The sequence below is a fragment of the Trematomus bernacchii genome, unplaced genomic scaffold, assembly GCF_902827165.1.
Source record: "Trematomus bernacchii unplaced genomic scaffold, fTreBer1.1, whole genome shotgun sequence".
NCBI lineage: Eukaryota > Metazoa > Chordata > Actinopteri > Perciformes > Nototheniidae > Trematomus > Trematomus bernacchii.
This window is the reverse complement of record NW_022987469.1, coordinates 471,816-491,632: the sequence shown is the minus strand read 5'-3', so window position 1 is coordinate 491,632 and position 19,817 is coordinate 471,816. Positions and strand designations below refer to the sequence as shown.

Sequence of the window (19,817 nt, the reverse complement as noted above, 5' to 3'; positions counted from 1 at the left end):
TGCGTCTGTGTAATCCCTTTCACTCGCATCACAACCTTTTTCTGATTTTTGGTTTGGTATGCATAACTTTTAGGACCTGCAGAAACAAACTCTTTGATTGTATCACCGCCCAACTCGTCTGTAAGATCACCCAGATAAACCCCCATCGGAAGTGGAGTTTCTCCAGGTCTTGTTACATATATGATACTATCTGTGTCGTAGTAGAAGACTCTATGCTGCAATTTCTCCAATTCACTGTACAGTTTTAGCCTGGCATAGGCCGTGGTGAATGCTGCAATGAATATGTTATCCACCTTGTTGGGAGGGGAGTGACCATCGTCGCCATAACACCATTGGACCAGAGCTGTCCTGTCATTGATGAATGAGAAATACTTAACCTTATGTTTAGCTGAAAACAAGAGGTTAAGAAATTCTTCTGGTTTGGTCACAATCTTAGTCTGTGTCAGATTGCTTCTCTGAGCAAATTTACCCCAGAAACTGTTGACACTTGTCTTTTGGCTGGGTTTGATGTGATTTTAGCTGCGTCGAGCTGTATGCCTTGATTAGCATGGTAGTCTGTCACATACTTTTGTCTGCTCTCATCATCTGTTGCTTCTGAAGGATAACCAGATGCTTCTTGTTTACCCTTCAAGAATGTGTGTATATAATCTACAAAAATGCTGTCACTTTTGTTCTCAAAATGCCACACTTCTGTGATCTGAGTCAGCTTGTAACCCATGTCCAGAGCCTTGTTGAATTCTGTTGTCACCCAAACTCCTGTTAATGCTCTTTCCTCTTTGCTGTGCATGCAGGGCCCCTGTTGGTTGTTAAGCTCAGCGCATGTACGACAGAGGGTGAACACAAGTTTACCCGCTGCAGTTTTGTAAGGCAGAACTGGAAAGTAAAGACCCCTGGGAGGTTCTACGGTAGCTCTGATTAACCCGAAATAACTCTGAGGATCTTTGAAATCTCGGAAGATGATCTGAGGGTGGTCTAGCGGGTATAGGCCTGTACAGTTAACAAAGGGGTACAGGGAGGTGAAATCACAATAATGAATCAATTCATCTCCCGCTGCCGTGTATCTCAACTTCACTGCACACGTTCTTCCCCCGTATAAAGCAGCCCTGGGGGTCAACGGTTCTGGAGCTTTATATTCCCTGAGGAAAGCCTGCAAATCTTGATTGGATTTTTTCATCTCACCCCATGTATGCTCTCGCATAACGATCACTTTGGCCCCGTGAACAGACTGTAGCTCATGCAGCTTTTCCTCACTAGCTGCATGGAGCCGTTCAAATGTGCCACCTGTCAGGGGGTTTTTCTCATGCCCCTTATAACACGATGGACAGCCGTGATAAAAACACCCAAGAAATTCCCAAACAATCTTTACTCCCTCAACTTCAGCAAAACCATCTACGACGAAACGCCCCACTCGTTTCTCACCTTCATTCAACGCATGTTGAATAAATACCCCCTCAGTATGAGCCACCCAATCTAACCACTGGATACCAGCGCTGGAGTATGTCTTGTTTTCACGACGGTAGTCATCGGGTGGGGGGATGGCTAGGGTTTTTGGAGGCAGAAAGTTTGTGGTGAAAACTTTCATACAGGCCGAAGCAATGGTCGCACGACTAAAAGGATCTACACCAGTCTCTTCAAGGAATCCTTTTCTGAATAAAGTGCAACCCCGTGCAAGAATGTCAACATCGTTTTTGCAGTAAAGCAATGCCTGCTTTCGAAAATCAAAAGTACTCGTGCGTACCTTCTCATACCATGCGAAAAAGTCACTCTTTTCATCAGTTGTCATGCGTTCAATCCCATAACAGTGTGCTGGGGGGTAAGGTCCGATATAACTCAGATTGGCCTTAGAGCTGAAACCGTGAGGGAAATACCCTTTGATTTTATCTTCAAATCCCAACGCTTTGGGCATTGCGGATAGCCGCATAGAGAGGTAAGACAGAGAATCTATGTACTTTTGTTTGAAATCTTGGTCAGTAAAAGAAATCACCTTACTTCCCTGCATTATCAAAGATGGTTTTAACCCTTGTTCAATCATTGCATTGATAATGAGATAGCTGTCAAAACCCTTGGCATTGTGAGCAATGAAGGTTGCTTTCTTGAATTTGGGGCGTCTAAAGTGGTCCAGAAACTGCAGTGCACAGTCGATGCCCTCAGCGACCCAAGTTTCGCCTGCCAGGGTTTTTGTACACACCAGGAAGGGGACATGTACACCGTCTGCCCCCGCCATTGTTTCAAAATCATAAAACACAATATGGTCGTTGTGTTCTGTCTCTTTGGGTAGCACACCAATGTAACACAGATGTTTTACACCCTCGCCTGTAGAAGCAGCGGGCAGGTTTTCATTACATGTCTTACATTTTTTCACCTGACACTTGTGTGTTTTATCTGCACTATTCTGGGGAATGTAGTAAGAAAGTTGACAATCTACACATTTTTTGTGTAAATCGCAGTTACTGGCAATGGCTGATGCTCTCTGTGTCTGTTTTTTATGTCGAGCATGACAGCCGACCGTACGACAAGTTTTGTTACAGTCTTTACAAAAGATGGGTTTAAACTCGTCCAGAGTACATGAGGGGTCAAGACAGACAAAACAATGGCCACTACATGAATGAAACCATCGCGAGCTGTAGCCGGTGTAGCAGTGTTCACAGACAAAAGAAGAGCCTAGAAAACCCTTCAAGTTCTTAATCCCATAGTAATGGCTTTTGCAGAGAAACAAAAACACAGTTTTATCTCTTTTGGGACCGTCTGTCTGGAATTTACAGAGGGTCCGATCTCCATCGCCTCTGTAAAACACCACAATCTTGCAATTTAAACTCTCTTCGAATTTCTCAATGTCAGTGAACGTCACCGCTGTCTGGTCTGTCAAACCCACCCCCCTCTGAATCTCTCTACCGCGTTCAAAACCTTCGTTATCAGTGAGGTTGTCATGCAGCAACAGTGCTAAATTAATAGCAAAACACAGCTGGTTGGCGGGGTTGTGAACAATGTAAAGAAAACGCTTCTTCTTTTTAACAATTTCATTGTCCAACATTTTACTAGCCAATCGTTTCTCCCCACCACCACGAGGGGAATGAACAATTTGCACCACTAATTCAAGATCGCTATCTGCCATAACAGCCCAATTTGACTGCACTGCGTTGAAGAGCGCTTCATCAAAATCATTCAGATTACTGTCGTGGTTGGCATTCAAAATGGCTGACACGTTACCTTGCAGTTGCTCCCCCCTTAACTCAATCTGTACAAGATCTTCCCTCTCTGCTAGTGAAAAAGCCTCATTCAGCATATCATGTACACTGACCATCATACTACCGTGATACGATGTGTAATCTGCCTCGGCGCTAGGACGGGGTAGGACTAAAGACTGACTCAGTTCTATGTTATTGAATACAGGTCGAGACACAACACGTGTTGAAGCATTCTGATTGTCATTAACATTTCCACCATTTTGTAACGAAGGGCCTGCTAACTCTGGAGCATTCGGGATGCTGTTTTGATCAATGTGTACACCGTTTTGCACGGGGGAAACTACATCCAGTGCGCTATTTAATATTGTTGGGTAGCTTGAGTTTGTTTCTGAGGGGGCGCAATGGTCGTTTACATCTAGTTCTTCGTCACTCAACTCGCCAATATTGTTTGAACACTGAGGAAATGACATTTCACTATATATGTATTCATTTTCGCTTAGGGGGATTATACCATTCAAACAATGCAGAAACGACGTTTCTGCAGCTGCTAAATCACCCATGTTTGACCGTTTATGAAATCATCCCATCACAAGAAAATAGAAAGGAAATCAAAAATACATTTCTCACTGCTGAAGAAAACCACACCGCTATCAAACGCCTCCAGCTTATTCAGTTGGTGTAACCATAAAGTTGACGGTCGCAGCGCGGTGATCGTGAGGCAGATCTGTACAGGAAAGAGAAAAAGGGGTAAGTATTTGAAAACACTGAAATATTACATTTAACAACAATTCATTTAGCGATCATCTTATAAAAATAACCACAAAAATAATTTACCGGTATGGCACCTCGTTTGGAGGGTGTTTGGGATGGGGTCATCCAGAGCTGTTCTACGACCACACTGAGAAGCTCAAAAATATGCCTGGCTCTCAGACTGCAGTGGTGTTGGGGGTCGCCCAGAACTGCTGAGGGGAGGGAAGATTCTATCGGGGTCGGGGGACACCCCCGATTTCACACTGCGTGTGTGCGTGTGTGTGTGTGTGTGTGTGTGTGTGTGTGTGTGTGTGTGTGTGTGTGTGTGTGTGTGTGTGTGTGTGTGTGTGTGTGGGTGGTGGTGTGGGTGGGTGTGTGTGTGTGTGTGTGTGTGTGTGTGTGTGTGTGTGTGTGTGTGTGTGTGTGTGTGTGTGTGTGTGTGTGTGTGTGTGTGTGTGTGTGTGTGTGTGTGTGTGTGTGTGTGTGTGTGTGTGTGTGTGTGTGTGTGTGTGTGGGTAGGGGGTGGGGGAGGAAATGGCAAGAGCCATTTCGGGTCACACCTTCAGGTCTGTGCATTCTTAAGTGTTTTTTACAGCTAACATCTGTGGTGAGCACATTTAAAAAGTAGAAAATCTTCTCTTTCCTCCAAAACCTACAGCTATTTCTAATCTCATATAACTCCATATAGGGATTATTTTATTAATGGATTGATGTAATTAAACATAAAGAAAAAACCAAACGCCATGGGGTCATTAAGATCTTTAATTTATTGCCAACCTCTTCAGAGAGACTTTGTTGCATTTATTACCAGATTACCCCTCCTTTCAATAAGAGAGGCCCTTATAGTTAGTATAGTAATTAAACATTAGTTCACCATCCGTACACTTCATGAGAGCCTCCTTAGTTATTAACCCAACTCTTATTTAAAAAAAGGCGGGGTATGAGGGGAATACGGGTATGTGTGTGTGTGTGTGTGTGTGTGTGTGTGTGTGTGTGTGTGTGTGTGTGTGTGTGTGTGTGTGTGTGTGTGTGTGTGTGTGTGTGTGTGTGTGCGGATGGAAATCTCTCAGAATGATATCCCCTTTAGCGCAATACAGCATCAGCTACACCACTTATGTGACATACAAGAATAGTGTGTGACAGACAAAAGATGTCCTGTATGGGCTGATTGCGCATGGACATAAACGCTAGTAACGTCTAATCTGACGGGGGGATACCCGCTGTTGCTGACGGAGGGAGATCCGATGCTGCGGACTATTCGACATGCATCTCTGCATGCGGTGAGCGGAACAAAACACACTCTTCAGATATCACACGTAGCTATTTTATTTACCTCTCAAACTACCTAAACTATTTATAGATATGTTTTAGTTTTACTGTCGAGTCACTCATTATTGGACCCGCGACTTTGATACTGTCGTGTTGTCAGGAGGGGGAGAGCAGTCCGTTTATTATTCCCGTGTTATTGTAAATTACTGTACACGTTTTTGAATAGTTAATTAATCTACTATAATTAGTTGGTTTAATATCGAATCATATCAGTTTGTTTCAAAGCTCATTAAATAACATAGAAGACCTTTAACCGGCACTTTTCTAATTCTGCCCCGGAAGATTTAAACTGTAACGAACATGCCGACCGGACAGGAGGGGGGAGGAGGAGGGGGTTGAGAGGGGTGGGGGCTGAGCGGGGTGGGGGGCTACCTGAGAGGATGTAGCACCTGTATGTGAGGGGGAGGGGGGGTGGGCTGAGGGGGGTGGGGGGTACCGGGGAGGATGTCACACCTGTACGCGATAACACCTCGAACAAAGGGCTCATTAGCATATCAAAGGGGGTCATTAACATAATTAGGGGGCGGGACTTAGAAGGTGTGACCTGTCACTTTTTTATGCATACTAATGAGATTGAAGCGGGATATGTAATACTACTCATATTAACAAGAAGCTATTATACAATATAGGCTTTGTGATCTAGCATTAAGCCTAATCAATAAAACCAGGGATTGACTTTTTTTAAATGATTTGAAAGAATGTGTGGCAGCGATTAAAAACAAAAAAAGATTTCTAACTTATATAAAAAATGTCAGGCCCAGTCAAATTGCCCATCGATCTAATCAATGACATTAAATTGATTCTTTCCCATAAACATAACTTTTCAGTGCATGATTTTACTTATCTTATTTCACTTTAACACCAAAAGAAGGTTTTAGTTTTTAGGTAGTTTCATATGTTAAGTAGCTAAGCACATCAGTAAATGATCCCTAAATCATTTTCCTGTGAATGCTAAACCATTTATAAAAACAATAAGATGTTTACAGATTTACAGCAATAAATTGCATATTTATTTGTTAGGTGTAAGAGTGGTTAATCACAGAAATTAAACAAAGATATCAGAGCAACCTCCGAAATAACTCCATCAAAATCTTGAATTGATCAGTCTTTAATGACTGGCTGTCTTGAAAAAGGTCTTCTTGGCGTTCCCCAAGGTCTTCAATCAGGCACCTGGCCACTGCATCCCTTTTTTCCAATACTCTGGGCCTGTGAGGAAATGCATTTTAGTGAGAAGACTTATTTCTGCATTTTCATATTCTTGGATGAAACATTTAAATAAATGTACCTCATCAATTGTGCTCAGAAGAGGGCGCATCCTGGAGCCAGCATCTCCTCCTTTGGCACGCATCAGCTGGAGCGACGTGGTGTGTACCCATCCAGTTTCAGCATCAAAGTCTCTTCCAGTGAAAGAGTTGTTATGTGTCGGAACTCCTCCTTGATCTAATAAAAAGCATAGGGGACAACACTCATTACTCACAACTCTGACATTGACAACAGTGAGTTGAAATGAAAAAAAATCAACATAACGTTCTCACCTGAGCCTTATTGAATAAACCAGGCCATCTCTCCTTGAAGACACTGACACGTGGGCTGAGGGTCACCACCTCCACTCCACTACGAATTGTCTGCAGGATTTAAAATTACCAACAAAATAACACAATTAAACATTTATATGTAGAAAAATCCTAAAATATATAACAATGAGCTTTGGCTCTGCTCCGTGGTAATCTATCCAGTCCTCACGATAATATACAGTAAGCTTAATGTAAACATAAGTCTATAGGCTATTGCTGCAGCTATACCTCAAAAAAGATTAATGAATCATAAATCATTATTACTGTGGCTTGGCTGAATATACGATGGTTCTTTTTCACTAAGAGATAGTCGCGAGATAGTTGTATTCAGTATTTATCGTTTCATGCACGCGCATATGAATGCTCCTTGTTCATGCGCGACGGGGCTGGAGTTTAACAACACCGTGACCCATTCATCAAATGGGACAAACTGTATTTCACTCTCACCATTGTTAAGCACAGAGCGATCGAACACAACAATATATATAGTATATATTACCCAGACAGACCCACGAGGAAACTGACGGCCGACGTTAGATAGACGAAGAGAGATGCTACAAGCTAGCTTCAACTTAGTTAGCCTTGTGCATCATTTGAATGTGTCCCCCGCAAACCGTTACTGTACTCAATACTACTCAACCGGGTCAGAGTTTGTCATATTACTTGAACTGACATGCTATTTAATAAACGGCTACTGATTTTGCAGTGTGCATCACGTATGCATGTCCATTGGATACTGTGTGGAAAATAACATTGGACAAACACACCTTATATAGAGGACGACCAACTTCAAAGGTTGATTTAAAGTTTAAATCAACCTTTGAAGTTGGTCGTCCTCTATATATTTAAATGTTAAACGAATGCCGCCTTCCGCGCGCTGTTCTTGTTAGTACTTAGCTAGCAAACAATAGCCTTCTCTGCTAAGCATGCACGATGCTAACGCAGGGTTGCCAACTTTGGGTACCTGGCTGGAGTGAGATTTTGATATCATAGGTTTAATTACACATAGGCGCACTAAATGACTGCTATCGTGTCAGTAGCGGGACCTTAGCATATATATAGGATATATATACAATATATACAAATACACAATATTGGACACAGACTATAAAGGGCACAAAGTTTCATTCACTAATGAAAGTCAAACATGTTTGTTTCCACTGTTTTATTGTGTGCCTGTCGCGATAAGCAAATAATTGACTTATCGTTCGATAAATAAAAATGAACTCGATAAATTGCCATTTACATGAGGATGTGACTAGCAGTTATAGTTTATAGTTTTATATATTATCATTATGTCAGTGGTCTAAAATGGTCATACAACGGTGCTGACAATATTATTGTTTAAAAAAGTGATTCACGGGTGGTATTTTTTCAAACGCTTTTTTCCGGGTTCGGTTCTGGGTAAAACAAAGATGATGCGGGTCGGGTCGCGGGTGTTGCATAATAAATATATTAAAATAATAATAATTTAGTTTAATGTTTAAATCCTCAGACCTCTCCCCCGCATAATCATAATCTCTGCAGCGCATCAATCTGCTGCTGAGCGCGCCACATTCGAAATGGCTGAGGTAAAGGCGAAGCTCGGAGAATACAGCATTTTCAATAACACTTCCTCAAGAGCGAAATCCAACGTCTGGGAGGCTTTGGTGTCATCCTAGATGGAGAAAATAACCAACATCCCACGCTTTTTGAGACAAATATGCAACTGCGTGTGTCAATAATTGCACGTTTTCACTGCTCATATATATGCGGGTTTGGGTCGGGTTGCGGATCTTGTGCCGACGGGTCGGGTCGGGTTGCGGAACTAATTGGCAATATGTGCGGGTAGCGGGGCGGGTTCGGTATTGCACGTCGCAGGTGCGGGGCGGGAGCGGGTCTTGAAAATCAGACCCGTGCAGGACTCTGATTGCCTGCAGCCAAGAATCACCGCAGACGCATGCGTGAAGGGGCAGTGTGGGCCTAATGTCTTCAAGTAGATTTTACCTAGATTGTTTGTGTTTCAGTTGGTACTGTCAGAAATTAGGTAGTGTAGGTAGAATTTACCCATTCATATATACTAACAATGCTCACTTATATACCTTGAGTACAATTGAAATGGTACCTTTTTTACAGTGTGCAAGGCTAAAATGCTAAATCATTTCAAGGTTTAAGGACTCATTCGCACCACTCTTCAGGGTTAGGGTTAGATATAAAAGCTTAAGTTTATAATGGCAACATTTGACAGATCTGAGATGTGATAGCAACACAACATTAGGGTTACATCAGTGTGTGTGACATCATAATGATATGATTTATAAGTAGGCTCACAAAGTCTTTCAACCAGGATATTATTTGCCCTATGGTGGAATTATTTTCTCTCTGTACCTGCATCTCGATAGAGCCTGAATGTGGGAACCACATTTAAAACATTTACTCCGATCTCTGCATTCATGTCTCAGTGTGGTAGCCATTACTGTTCTGACAGGTGTAAGGCATCATCATTACATGTTACTTGTTAGACGCGTTTATCCAAAGCGACTTACATACTCAATACTGTGGACAATCCCCACAGGAGCAATTTGGGGTGAAGTGTCTCAGGGACACAACGAGATGCTGACTGCAGTGGGGTTTGAACCTGCTCCCCTTATCCGAACACCAACGCACTAGGCCACTGCGCCACACGCCTCCCTCATCAAAGCCAACAAAGTAGTTAGGGTGAAAACCAAAACTGCATCTGTGGTCCTTGCCCCTTACTTGAAGCAAATACCTGGACCCGGTCATGTACAGTGTACACTGAGCAAGGGCAGAGAGAAGAGACGTACAGCTGAGATGAATCACTAAAGATTTGTTCAGATGATCCCAGGTGTTAAACCAATGTCTCAGATCTCAGGGTGGGATATTTGCCCTGAGAATAAAAATATAAAACAATCTGGGGTTATTCAGTGTCCTTTTATGCAGAGGTTTTGAAACATTTGTGCAGAGGTTTTGTCTTTCACAAAAGTCTGTCATCCTTTGAGAGAAAAACAACTCTCTCAAAAGCCTCTTTTGACTCTTGTCAAAATGCATCAAGCCTAGTCTGTGTGAGTCTAATGCAGTAAAGAAGGGTAATCAAGCTTTCTCCATCTCCCTGGGAGAGGAAGAGCTGTGTGTCTGTGTGTGGCTTGGGGCATAACTGGTTAAAGTCTGAATTATACATCAGCATCCAGTAAAGTTTGACGGTGCACAGTCAGAACAAAGAGGGATCAGAGTTTGAGTCTCGCGGGTGTTGTTGAGCACACCACGTGTCCTCTGACCACATGAGGCTTTCTAGTCCTAGGATGCCGTTTAAGCACAATTAAAACTTTTATTGGATTGCTTTCATTTGAATATGACATTAAGCAGATAAAGGGCATACTTTAGAGTGGCTTTTCATGTCCTGGCCATCTGCAATGGCATTCTGGCTTTGACGGAAAAATGCAATGAAAGTATCAATGCAGGATGAAGTATTAGGAGTTGTGGGCAATTCAAGCATGGCTGAAAGGATTAGGATATTTACAGTCTAACATTATTTTCAGCAACTAAAGTAGTTGCTCTTAAGGTCGGTACCTCTCTTGGTCTAACGCTTTACTTTTCTAAAACCATAGAAGACCTTCCATGATGTGTTTTTTGATCTGTCACCTCATCAGTTGCCTTATTGTCCCTCCAGCAAAAGGCCAATGTATCATTTAGCATTGGTAAGACTTGTGGATGAGAAGTACATTTCATTTATGTACCTCACTAACTCAAACTAGCCCAACATCGTACCAGAACTATTAACAGCATATAGCAACCTTTTGTATTTTAACTTTGATAGGTGAAAACTTCACATTTCAGAAACAAAATTATTATACAACCGAGAACCGCAAAGTAAAAAAGCTAGTAGCTGACTCAAAATACACATCAATTTGTAGCATATACATAGTTTCAGTATATAGTGTATGAGTAAAGTGCGTTTTTTGGTAAAATGTATAATAAGTGTGTAAAAACAATCCCAGTATCCCAGAATTCTTGCTGACCCGATGTAAGAAACCTGGCCCATCACAAGATTTGATCCCAGATGTCCCAACAGGTCTCCTGGTAGGGCAGAACCCTTTTTGTGAATATTCACAGCTCCCAGAGGATGACTCCTTCACACTTCCTGCTTGTGCACAAATATATAGAACCCATAGTGGTGGCTCCATGATAGCAACAGCCCGAGTCTAATCCAACTTGCTGCTCTATTCTGCATCAGTTAAAGGACAGAGTTGTATAAAACTTACTGAGCCCATTCATGCTAAGTAGAAGGTGAACTCTTTCAATTTTGGCAGAGTAGGCATTTGGTGTAAACAGATTCTATAATCCTGGCATTGTCACAGTTTAGCAAGGATCTTTAAACCAGTAAATCAATCAATCAATCAATGTTTATTTATATAGCCCAATATCACAAATGTTACATTTGTCTCAGTGGACTTCACAGTTTGTACAGAATATCAGTATGACAATACGACACCCTCTGTCCTTAGACCCTCACATCGTACAAGGAAACACTTCCAGAGAAAACCCACAGTTTAAAGGGGAACATGGGAGAAACCTCAGGGAGAGCAACAGAGGAGGGATCCCTCTCCCAGGACGGACACACGTGCAATAGATGCCGTGTGTAAATCGAAGAGATAATACATTTACAACATAGGTAGACCAAATGTTTGGAAATGCATGTGTCTATAATAAGGATCTCTGCACGCAGTGTTAGACGCCTGCTCTTTGAATTGCATTGAATCTTGTTTGGAAATATGTAACCACATAATATAGCAACTGTCACAATCTGACAGTTCTTGCATTGGTAAATGTTGCCAGATGCTAAGAAAGCAGACATAACTCACCAAGTTATGAAAGCATATTTTGAGGTCTTAAATAAAAACAATCCCCTAATTGTAACTTTGTGCAGAAGGATTGATGTTATATCTGTGCATCTATAGGGAAGTTGTGTACTTGGAGTTCAGTGTATAGTGTGTATTGCCTATTTTAAGACATCCCCTAATTTGCAGCAAGACAACAATGCAACATGTGCACAAAACAAGTAGTAGTAGAAGTAGCCCATGGCCAAACAGTGGGATGAACTTAACTACTAGAGACATGTGACCTCAATCTAACTGCAAAAGCAAATGCCCTCTTAAACAAGGTAAGAAAAAGTGAAGAGAGCTCCAAACCAGGCCTGACAGAGAATCAGGGATATTAGGCCAAATGCATGTGGACATTTGAAGTCAAACATACCATCACAAAACCATAGGTATTTATCTTCCGTACAATAGCCTTCACTCTTCTGGGAAGGCTTTAGACAAGAAGATGGAACCTGGCCGCAGAATGATGCCTCCATTCAGCGATAAGATCATTGAGTTGACACTGATGGTGAGTGATTTAGTCTGGCTCCCAGTCTGCGTTCCAGTTCATCCCTAAAGTGTTAGATGGAGTTGAGGCCAGGGCTCTCTGCAGGCCAGTCAAGTTATTCAGAGCCAAAGAAAGCTTTAGAGGCCTTACCCAAACTGTTGCCACAAGATTGGGAGCCTATTATTGTCTTAAAAATGATTACATGCTGTAGTATTAAGGTTTCCTTTCATTAAAACTAAAGAGCCATGACCAGACTATAACAAACAGACCAAGACCAAAAGCATCCCATAGGGGTGACCACTTCTATTCTTTGACAACAAATAGTAAACTTGACGACTTTATCCAAGTCTTATGTTAAAAGGTCCAATTATATACTGTGAAGTAAGGATGACATTGCACTGTACGTGTTCAATTGATTCTATGCTCAATCCGTCCATTTTTATTTGATTTTCCTAGTCTGATTCGTAGTCATAATGATGACCCCTCTCCTTCCTCAGCTTCTCCTTGAGAATTCCAAGGTGGTCCCGGTCCAGATGGGATGTATAATCTCTATCACATTCTGGTGCTACTTTGAGGTCTTCTCCTAGTTTGACGTGCCTGGAATACTCTACAGGGAGGGCATTTAACTTAATCTTACCACCACCTTAACTTGCTCTTTTCATTACTAGAAAATGCAACCCTCATTCCAGATGTCTGAGCTCCTCATCCCATTATTTAGGGTGAGCACAAACATTCTGCAAAGAAACAAATGCTACTGGTTTTAACAAAGTGATCTCTTGCCCACAAACTGATTTCGCTAATCTCTTTCCATCCATCCCCTATTCCAGAGTTTGTCTGAGCTTTACTGGACAAGCATCTATCTTAACAGATGTTGAAACATGCTGAACAGCTGGTTCACAGACTTCAGAATTGAAATACACCCATCACTGTGATTTGGCAGTCTCACTCCTTCCCCTTCAATTCTTAGTATAAGAATGTGGTATACATGCACCTTCACAATAAGTTGAATTGTTCTACTTTCCCTCTTTATTTATTTCGCCCCATTCTTTTATAAACCTCTTTCATCTCTCTAGCAGTGTCTTTTTTTCTATTTTCGATTATTCCTGGTATTCCTATTTTTACAGTAAATATGGACATTAAAGACCTCATCTGCATGAGTATTTGCTTCATGCAGCCTTACAATTGTCTCCAAATGGTGAAATTAAATTGTCATATTACACAATATGATTTACCTTTTATTCCTCAGCATATGCCTGCTAGGGTAAGGGAGTAAAGAACATTGCCACCTGGACATCTTATTTGTGGTGATTTAAAACAAAGGTTGATAACAATGGTTCAAACACTGACTCCACTGGAACATATCCCATAGACTTTGATGGAGTAAAGCCAATGGGAGGTCAGTGTTGTCAGAATGTTTGAATTAAATCAACATATTCCATTCAGGCCTCCCAAAATGTTGTCAATTCACAACTAATCACACGTTTTACTGGCACTTGAATAAACTCCTTTTGTGTCCTTCAAACAAAACAGAGGCCCAAATACTGAATAGGTCACATAGGCATGAGCTGGGAAACATGCAAAGTAAACCCTGAGTAGGCATGTTGCACAATTTACAATATGTATATCAATTCATCTGTATAATTGTGATTAAGACATTTCCCCTGACCACTTCGAAAGCATGTACTACTGTAGAACTTGTGAAATAGTTCCTGTCCTCTTTGCAGGATGTCTAGTCATCATTACATTGTTCTTTTGGCTTTGCACTTGCTTTCAAAATGAGCACCAAACTGGGAGCATTTTCTCAATAACAAATTTGATTTGCATACATAACCATATGTTACAAAGTTAAACACAATCTGACCTACGTCATTCTGGTCTGATTTGTATCAGTTGAATATTCAATGTAATGGTCTGCTTAGATGTTTATGTGTCAAAGTGTAGCTGCACCCAATCTATTGACCGGATTTTTTGTGACTAAATTATTTCTAAAGCGTGGTACAGTAGTTATCGTGCAAGACTCTATCATTGCTGCATTCAGGCCCCTTACCACACACAGCTTGGATGTGGGAGAAGTGGGAGATGCACTGTGTTTGGAAATAGAAAAGTTTGGAGTACATATTGTAGAATTGCTCAGACCCTTGAGGAAACCCTAATTTGGATATTCTGGTATTGTTTAAACCTTGTGAGTGTGTCTGTGTGATGAAGTTGAACAGGTATGTCGTTGTGGTCAAAATGAAGGTCGAGTTTGATAATGTCTGTGTTTCAACAAAGGGAGCGTGTCTATGTGTGTGACTGCAATAGAATCAATCATGCAAGGTGCACTCAGATTTGTATTCGAGATCAAAACAAAAGTTGATTTGAAAAGATGGGCGTGGTCTCTGAAAAGGACGAAAAAAGGGCTATTGGCCCATCCACTTACACCCCTGTGGGGGAGTTGGTTTAGATAGATAGATAGATAGATCGTACTTTATTGATCCCAAATTGGGAAATTGTTTTTGTTACAGCAGCATAAAAGGCATTTTACAATAAAACAAAATATACAAGAATAGAAATAAAATAAAATAAAATATAAAATAAAATATAAAATATACATGTCAAAATACAAAATAGAAAATATACATACAGATATTATATATATATATATATATATATATATACAAATATACAAATATATATATATTCAAAATATATGGAATTATGGAGTATTAAATATGAAACAGATTATGTGTGAGTAAAATGTACAAGGTGGTTTTATTTCTAGAGAAACTATGGAGCAGAGAGTTCTCTTCCAGCCAGAGGTGATTTGTTGTACAGTGTTATTGCAGTGGGCAGGAATGTTTTCCAGTATCTGTCCTTGTGACAGGGGAGCTGCAGCAGTCTGTTGGAGAAGGAGCTCCGTTGACTGTCCAGCTGCAGGTGGAGAGGATGGGTGGGGTTATCCATGATGGACAACAGCCTGTTCAGTGTCCTCCTCTCCACCACAGCTTCAAAGGGTTCCAGCTTGATGCCGATGACTGACCCAGCTTTCCTGATCAGTTTATTGATCCTGCAGGTGTCACCGGCTCTGATACTGCCCCCCCAGCAGACCGCAGCAAAGAAGAGTGCACTAGCCACAACAGACTGATAGAAGATCTCCAGCATCTTACTGCATACGTTGAAGGATCTCAGCTTCCTCAGAAAATAGAGTCTGCTCATCCCCTTCTTGTACACAGCGTCAGTGTTGATCCTCCAGTTCAGCCCATTGTCTAAGTGCACTCCCAGGTACTTGTAGACCTCCACAACTGCCACATCCTCTCCCAGAATGCACAGGGGCAGAGGAGGAGATGTCCTCTTCCTCCTGAAATCAATGACCATCTCTCTGGTCTTGGCCACATTCAAAAGCAGATGATTTCCTCCAGTCCACTCAACAAAATCACCCACCAGCGCTCTGTACTCCTCCTCCCGTCCATCCCTTATACACCCTACCACTGCAGAGTCATCCGAAAACTTCTGCAGGTGGCATGACTCTGAGTTGTATAGAAAGTCAGAGGTGTATAAGGTGAACAGGAAAGGAGACAGCACAGTCCCCTGTGGGGCTCCAATACTACCAACCACCACATCAGACAGCACACTGCCCAGCCGGACGTACTGTGGTCTGTCCGTGAGGTAGTTGGTAATCCAGGAGATGGTGGACGAGTTTACCCTCATAGCCTGCAGCTTGTCACTCAGTAGCCGAGGCTGGATCGTGTTGAATGCACTGGAGAAATCAAAAAAGGTGATTCTCACAGTGCAACCCGATCCATTCAGGTATGAGTGAGCACGCTCACTGTTTGGGTCCATTGGCTCACCCACTGGATGCACCTGGCCCCTTTTGCGTTGCGGCTACTGCCATCCCATCATAAGATGGTCTGTAGTACTTGATATTTGAATCAATTAGAATTCAGACATCCTGAATAAGATCCATATTATCTTCTATAAGCCACTAAACAGCCATTTTCATGACAAAATGAAAGTTAAATATGATTATATTCTGCTTTGTAGATGACATATTTAATACAATACTGATTCAAAGCATTAATATTACTTTAGGAAATATAAACAATAGTAAATTATTGTTTTTAAATCCACAGTAGTTGATGTTTTGTTAACAGACTGCAGTTCCAAAAGCAGGCTTGTTCTTATTAGTCAGGCATTTTATTTTCTTTCTAATGTTCTTTGAGAGTCTGAATGGCATTAATAGTTTGCTGGACCACTAGATTGATGAATAAGGTGCTGGATTTTGTCCACAAAGTTATCTAATCTAGACACAAAGCTTCGGTCAATTTCAGCCAAGAGAAATTCTCAAAGTACAGACTCTTTTCTTCAACATTTAATCTTACGTATGCTATTCACGCCAGATGACCTAAAGTACTGGCCATTAAACCTAGATATCTGTCAAAAGCAGATACTGAGTGGGTGGTGTTTGAAATGAGCTGCAGCTGTGAGCAGCAATGATGTCAAAAACCCTGTCAGCTCCTCCTATGACCTGAAGTATTGACATTAGGAGTTCATGGCCAACAATGCAGAGAATCAAATCATTCTTTTATTGTCTCCAAAGAGCTCCTGGCTCATTCGATCCATCAACTGATCCATTTCAATCCACTTCATGAGGCTAATGACTCCCCTGTGTTTGCTGTCTAATGATATAGAGGGGTGTAGCAACTGCAATGAAAGAAAGAAACCAACCAAAGAGTCCAGTTGCATCAACCACATCAACATATATCCTACAATATGAGCAGTCACCTTAAGAATGTGTATTTTAAATGGCATAAGACAATTAACATTTCTAATGAAGGTTATTAACAAAACAGAGCTCTTACATTTAGTGTACATAAAAAGGCCATGATGCAGACTGAGATCAAGTAGCCTGAAAGCTGGTTTATGCACACAGTGAAAGACTACATGGAAATACAGGAGCTACTTGCAACTGGAAGCAAGTAAAATCATTTGTAAGCTTGTGGTGCCAAGCTCTGAACACAGTGTAAACTAATACATCTTTAGAGAAACATTGGACTATTTCCAATTATGAAATCGAAATAGCTTTCAAATGTTTGATTAATGCCTGGTGTTAGAGCGTTGTACCTGTTCCTACGAGAACTAAACAATGTGATTGTTTTTTTGCCAAAATGATGGCATTAGTATAGAGTGTACAGAAAAAGAATATAGATTAGTTCAATTAATTATAAAGATAGTTTATTTCTCGATCTCTGGACGAGGTATAAAGGAGGCTTTTTTTCCCTTCTCCATCTCCCTTCCCCTGCTCCTCTTTTTATCTCGACCCTGTCTTTATTTTTCTGACTCATAAATGTTTGTCCTCATCTCCATTTTCCTGTTGCTTTCTTCCTTTTCAATCATATCCTGCCTTCTTTCTGTCCTCACTCTCTTCCTCTCTCTCTTCTCTCACCCTCCAGGTTGTTTGAGTACCATGGCCGCGTGTCTCCAGTCCCTCGGGTGGTGCCTGTGAAACGACCTCGAGTTGCAATGCCTCTGGTACGACGGGTCAAATCCCTGCCGGTCAAACTGCTGGCGCGTAACGCTGGAGTCCTCCCCACCAGCAACGGCAACAAACAGAAATGCAAGTTTACCTGTTTGTCTGTGGAAGTTAAATCACTGGCTAACTTTTGAAAAACATGAACTACTGTAGGGCTGCTTTACCATTTGCAATGTGGCATTTCCCCCTTTCTCCCCCTTACACTAGTTTATCACTAGTAATTATTTTTCTGTAACATGATAAAAAACATGTTTAATCTGTTAGCCAAGCAGTGACTTTACTCCCTTGATCTAACTGTATCCGTTAGTAACTCATTTTGTAAAAACATGGGAAAATACTTATAAAATTTAAAAAGGATTACGTTTTTATCATGTCATGCATATTACTATTTAGCTTCCAATGGCTTCCAAGACACCATATTCATACAAATCAGGAAAAGTAAGTCCAAGTCTCACAATGACATTTTAAGGCCTTTCCTGTCCAAAACTGAATTATTCAATCACTGGCAAAGAAAGCAGATTTAATAAAGAGGAAAATAGCCCAAATGTATTATTATTTTATTATTTTATAATATTGTGATATAAACCACTACCAAACTTCAACTTTAAAGGCTTCTCAATTCTCTCATTTCCCCCCCTCGACTACCCTCCTCGTTTCTTAGTCCCGCCCACAGGAGATGCGAGCGGAGGACTCGAGGAGGGGAACCGAGGAGAGAGGAGGGGAAGCAGCAGGCGTTTAGAGAAATGAGAACTCCTCTCCTCTGAGCGGTCATTTTAAAGAGACGTCCATTAATGATGACAGGAGGCACAGCAGCCCTCTGTCTGATGGACAGATGTGTTCATGACCACTTATATATTTACTTTTAATTCATTCACAGTGCGGTATAATGAGACAATAACAGGCTACAGATGTGCACATATACACACATATATATTTATATAAATATATACAATTGCAGAATCAAACAAGTATGAGAGCACTCTCATAATAACGTAACACTATCAGAGACTGGATATATCCCCCCCCCCCTCTCTCTGGTCGCTGAAATGGGGAAATTAAATTACGGGCCAAAAGTTGTATTTACAAGTATTAAAAGTAAGCATAGGACACCAAACCAACTGAGACCCGTCTGTCCGCCACATCTACGCACACACTGTACCACACACACCTACACACTGTACCACACACACCTACAGCTCCTAAAGTATATAATATATCAGGATACAGCCGTTGTGTATTTCATTATGTGAAGCACTAAATGGTTTTAGAAAAATATGGACTCTTTGTTTGTAGATATCTAAAACTAAAGCATACAAATACAGAGAGTAATGTAGGCCTGTTATACTGAGTGATATATATTATACACACTGCTCTGCTTTCTGCACGGACCTCACAGCTGTTCTCACTGTAAACATCGCGTCGCGATGAAAGCAGTTACTAAAATAATATCCAGGGGATGCATGCAGAGCTGTCATTGGCTGAGATAAGTCCGGCCGTGCGTAACCTTATTATTATACATCCATGTGCGTAACGCCTCCACCGTTCCCGGAAATGCATCCGCGGAGGAGCCGTGGAGGACCCATCAGTGTCTCCTCGGTTAGAGCTCCTCCAGAGAGCCTCCTCGATGCTCGATGCTCGGTCCTCGATGTGCATTTAGAGAAATTAGATGTCCTTCAACATGGCGCGCTGAAATCCATTTCCGGGTCACTACCGGAGGACCGAGGAGTCGAGGAGGGGAAATTATGGCGCATTTCCACTACACGGTCGGCCTCGGCCACACTCGGTACGGCTCGGTACGGCTTGGCCGCGTTGGGCCTTAACAGGGCCGACTCACTTCATGCTGCGCTTCCATTACAGTTTAGGAACTGGGTAGTAACGCAGTGTAGGCGGAGCCGTGACGTCATCTTCAATGAGAAATCCAGAAACACAACACAGCCGTTAGCTGTTAGCACTCAGAGCTCACAGCTCCTCATATATGTTCAGAAACTCGACAAAAGTTAAACAAGTACACACCACAGACTGCCTGTGTCATGGTGAATACAGTCGCTGCTTTATTTATGTCTGTATAGGCCGTTGTTGTGAGTGTGGACGGTCGGAGCATATACT

The 19,817-nt window shown here is 41.7% G+C and overlaps 1 protein-coding gene across 1 annotated transcript in view; it reads left to right on the top strand.

Annotated features, from left to right (window-relative positions):
- raly (RALY heterogeneous nuclear ribonucleoprotein) overlaps positions 1-19,817 on the top strand; it is a gene marked incomplete at its 3' end in the record, with an annotated part of 84,224 nt that overhangs the window by 40,339 nt on the left and 24,068 nt on the right. The window contains exon 4 of the mRNA XM_034144786.1: positions 17,632-17,795. Within this exon, the coding sequence (XP_034000677.1) occupies positions 17,632-17,795 (164 nt within the window). The remainder of the gene's footprint in view (positions 1-17,631; positions 17,796-19,817) is intronic.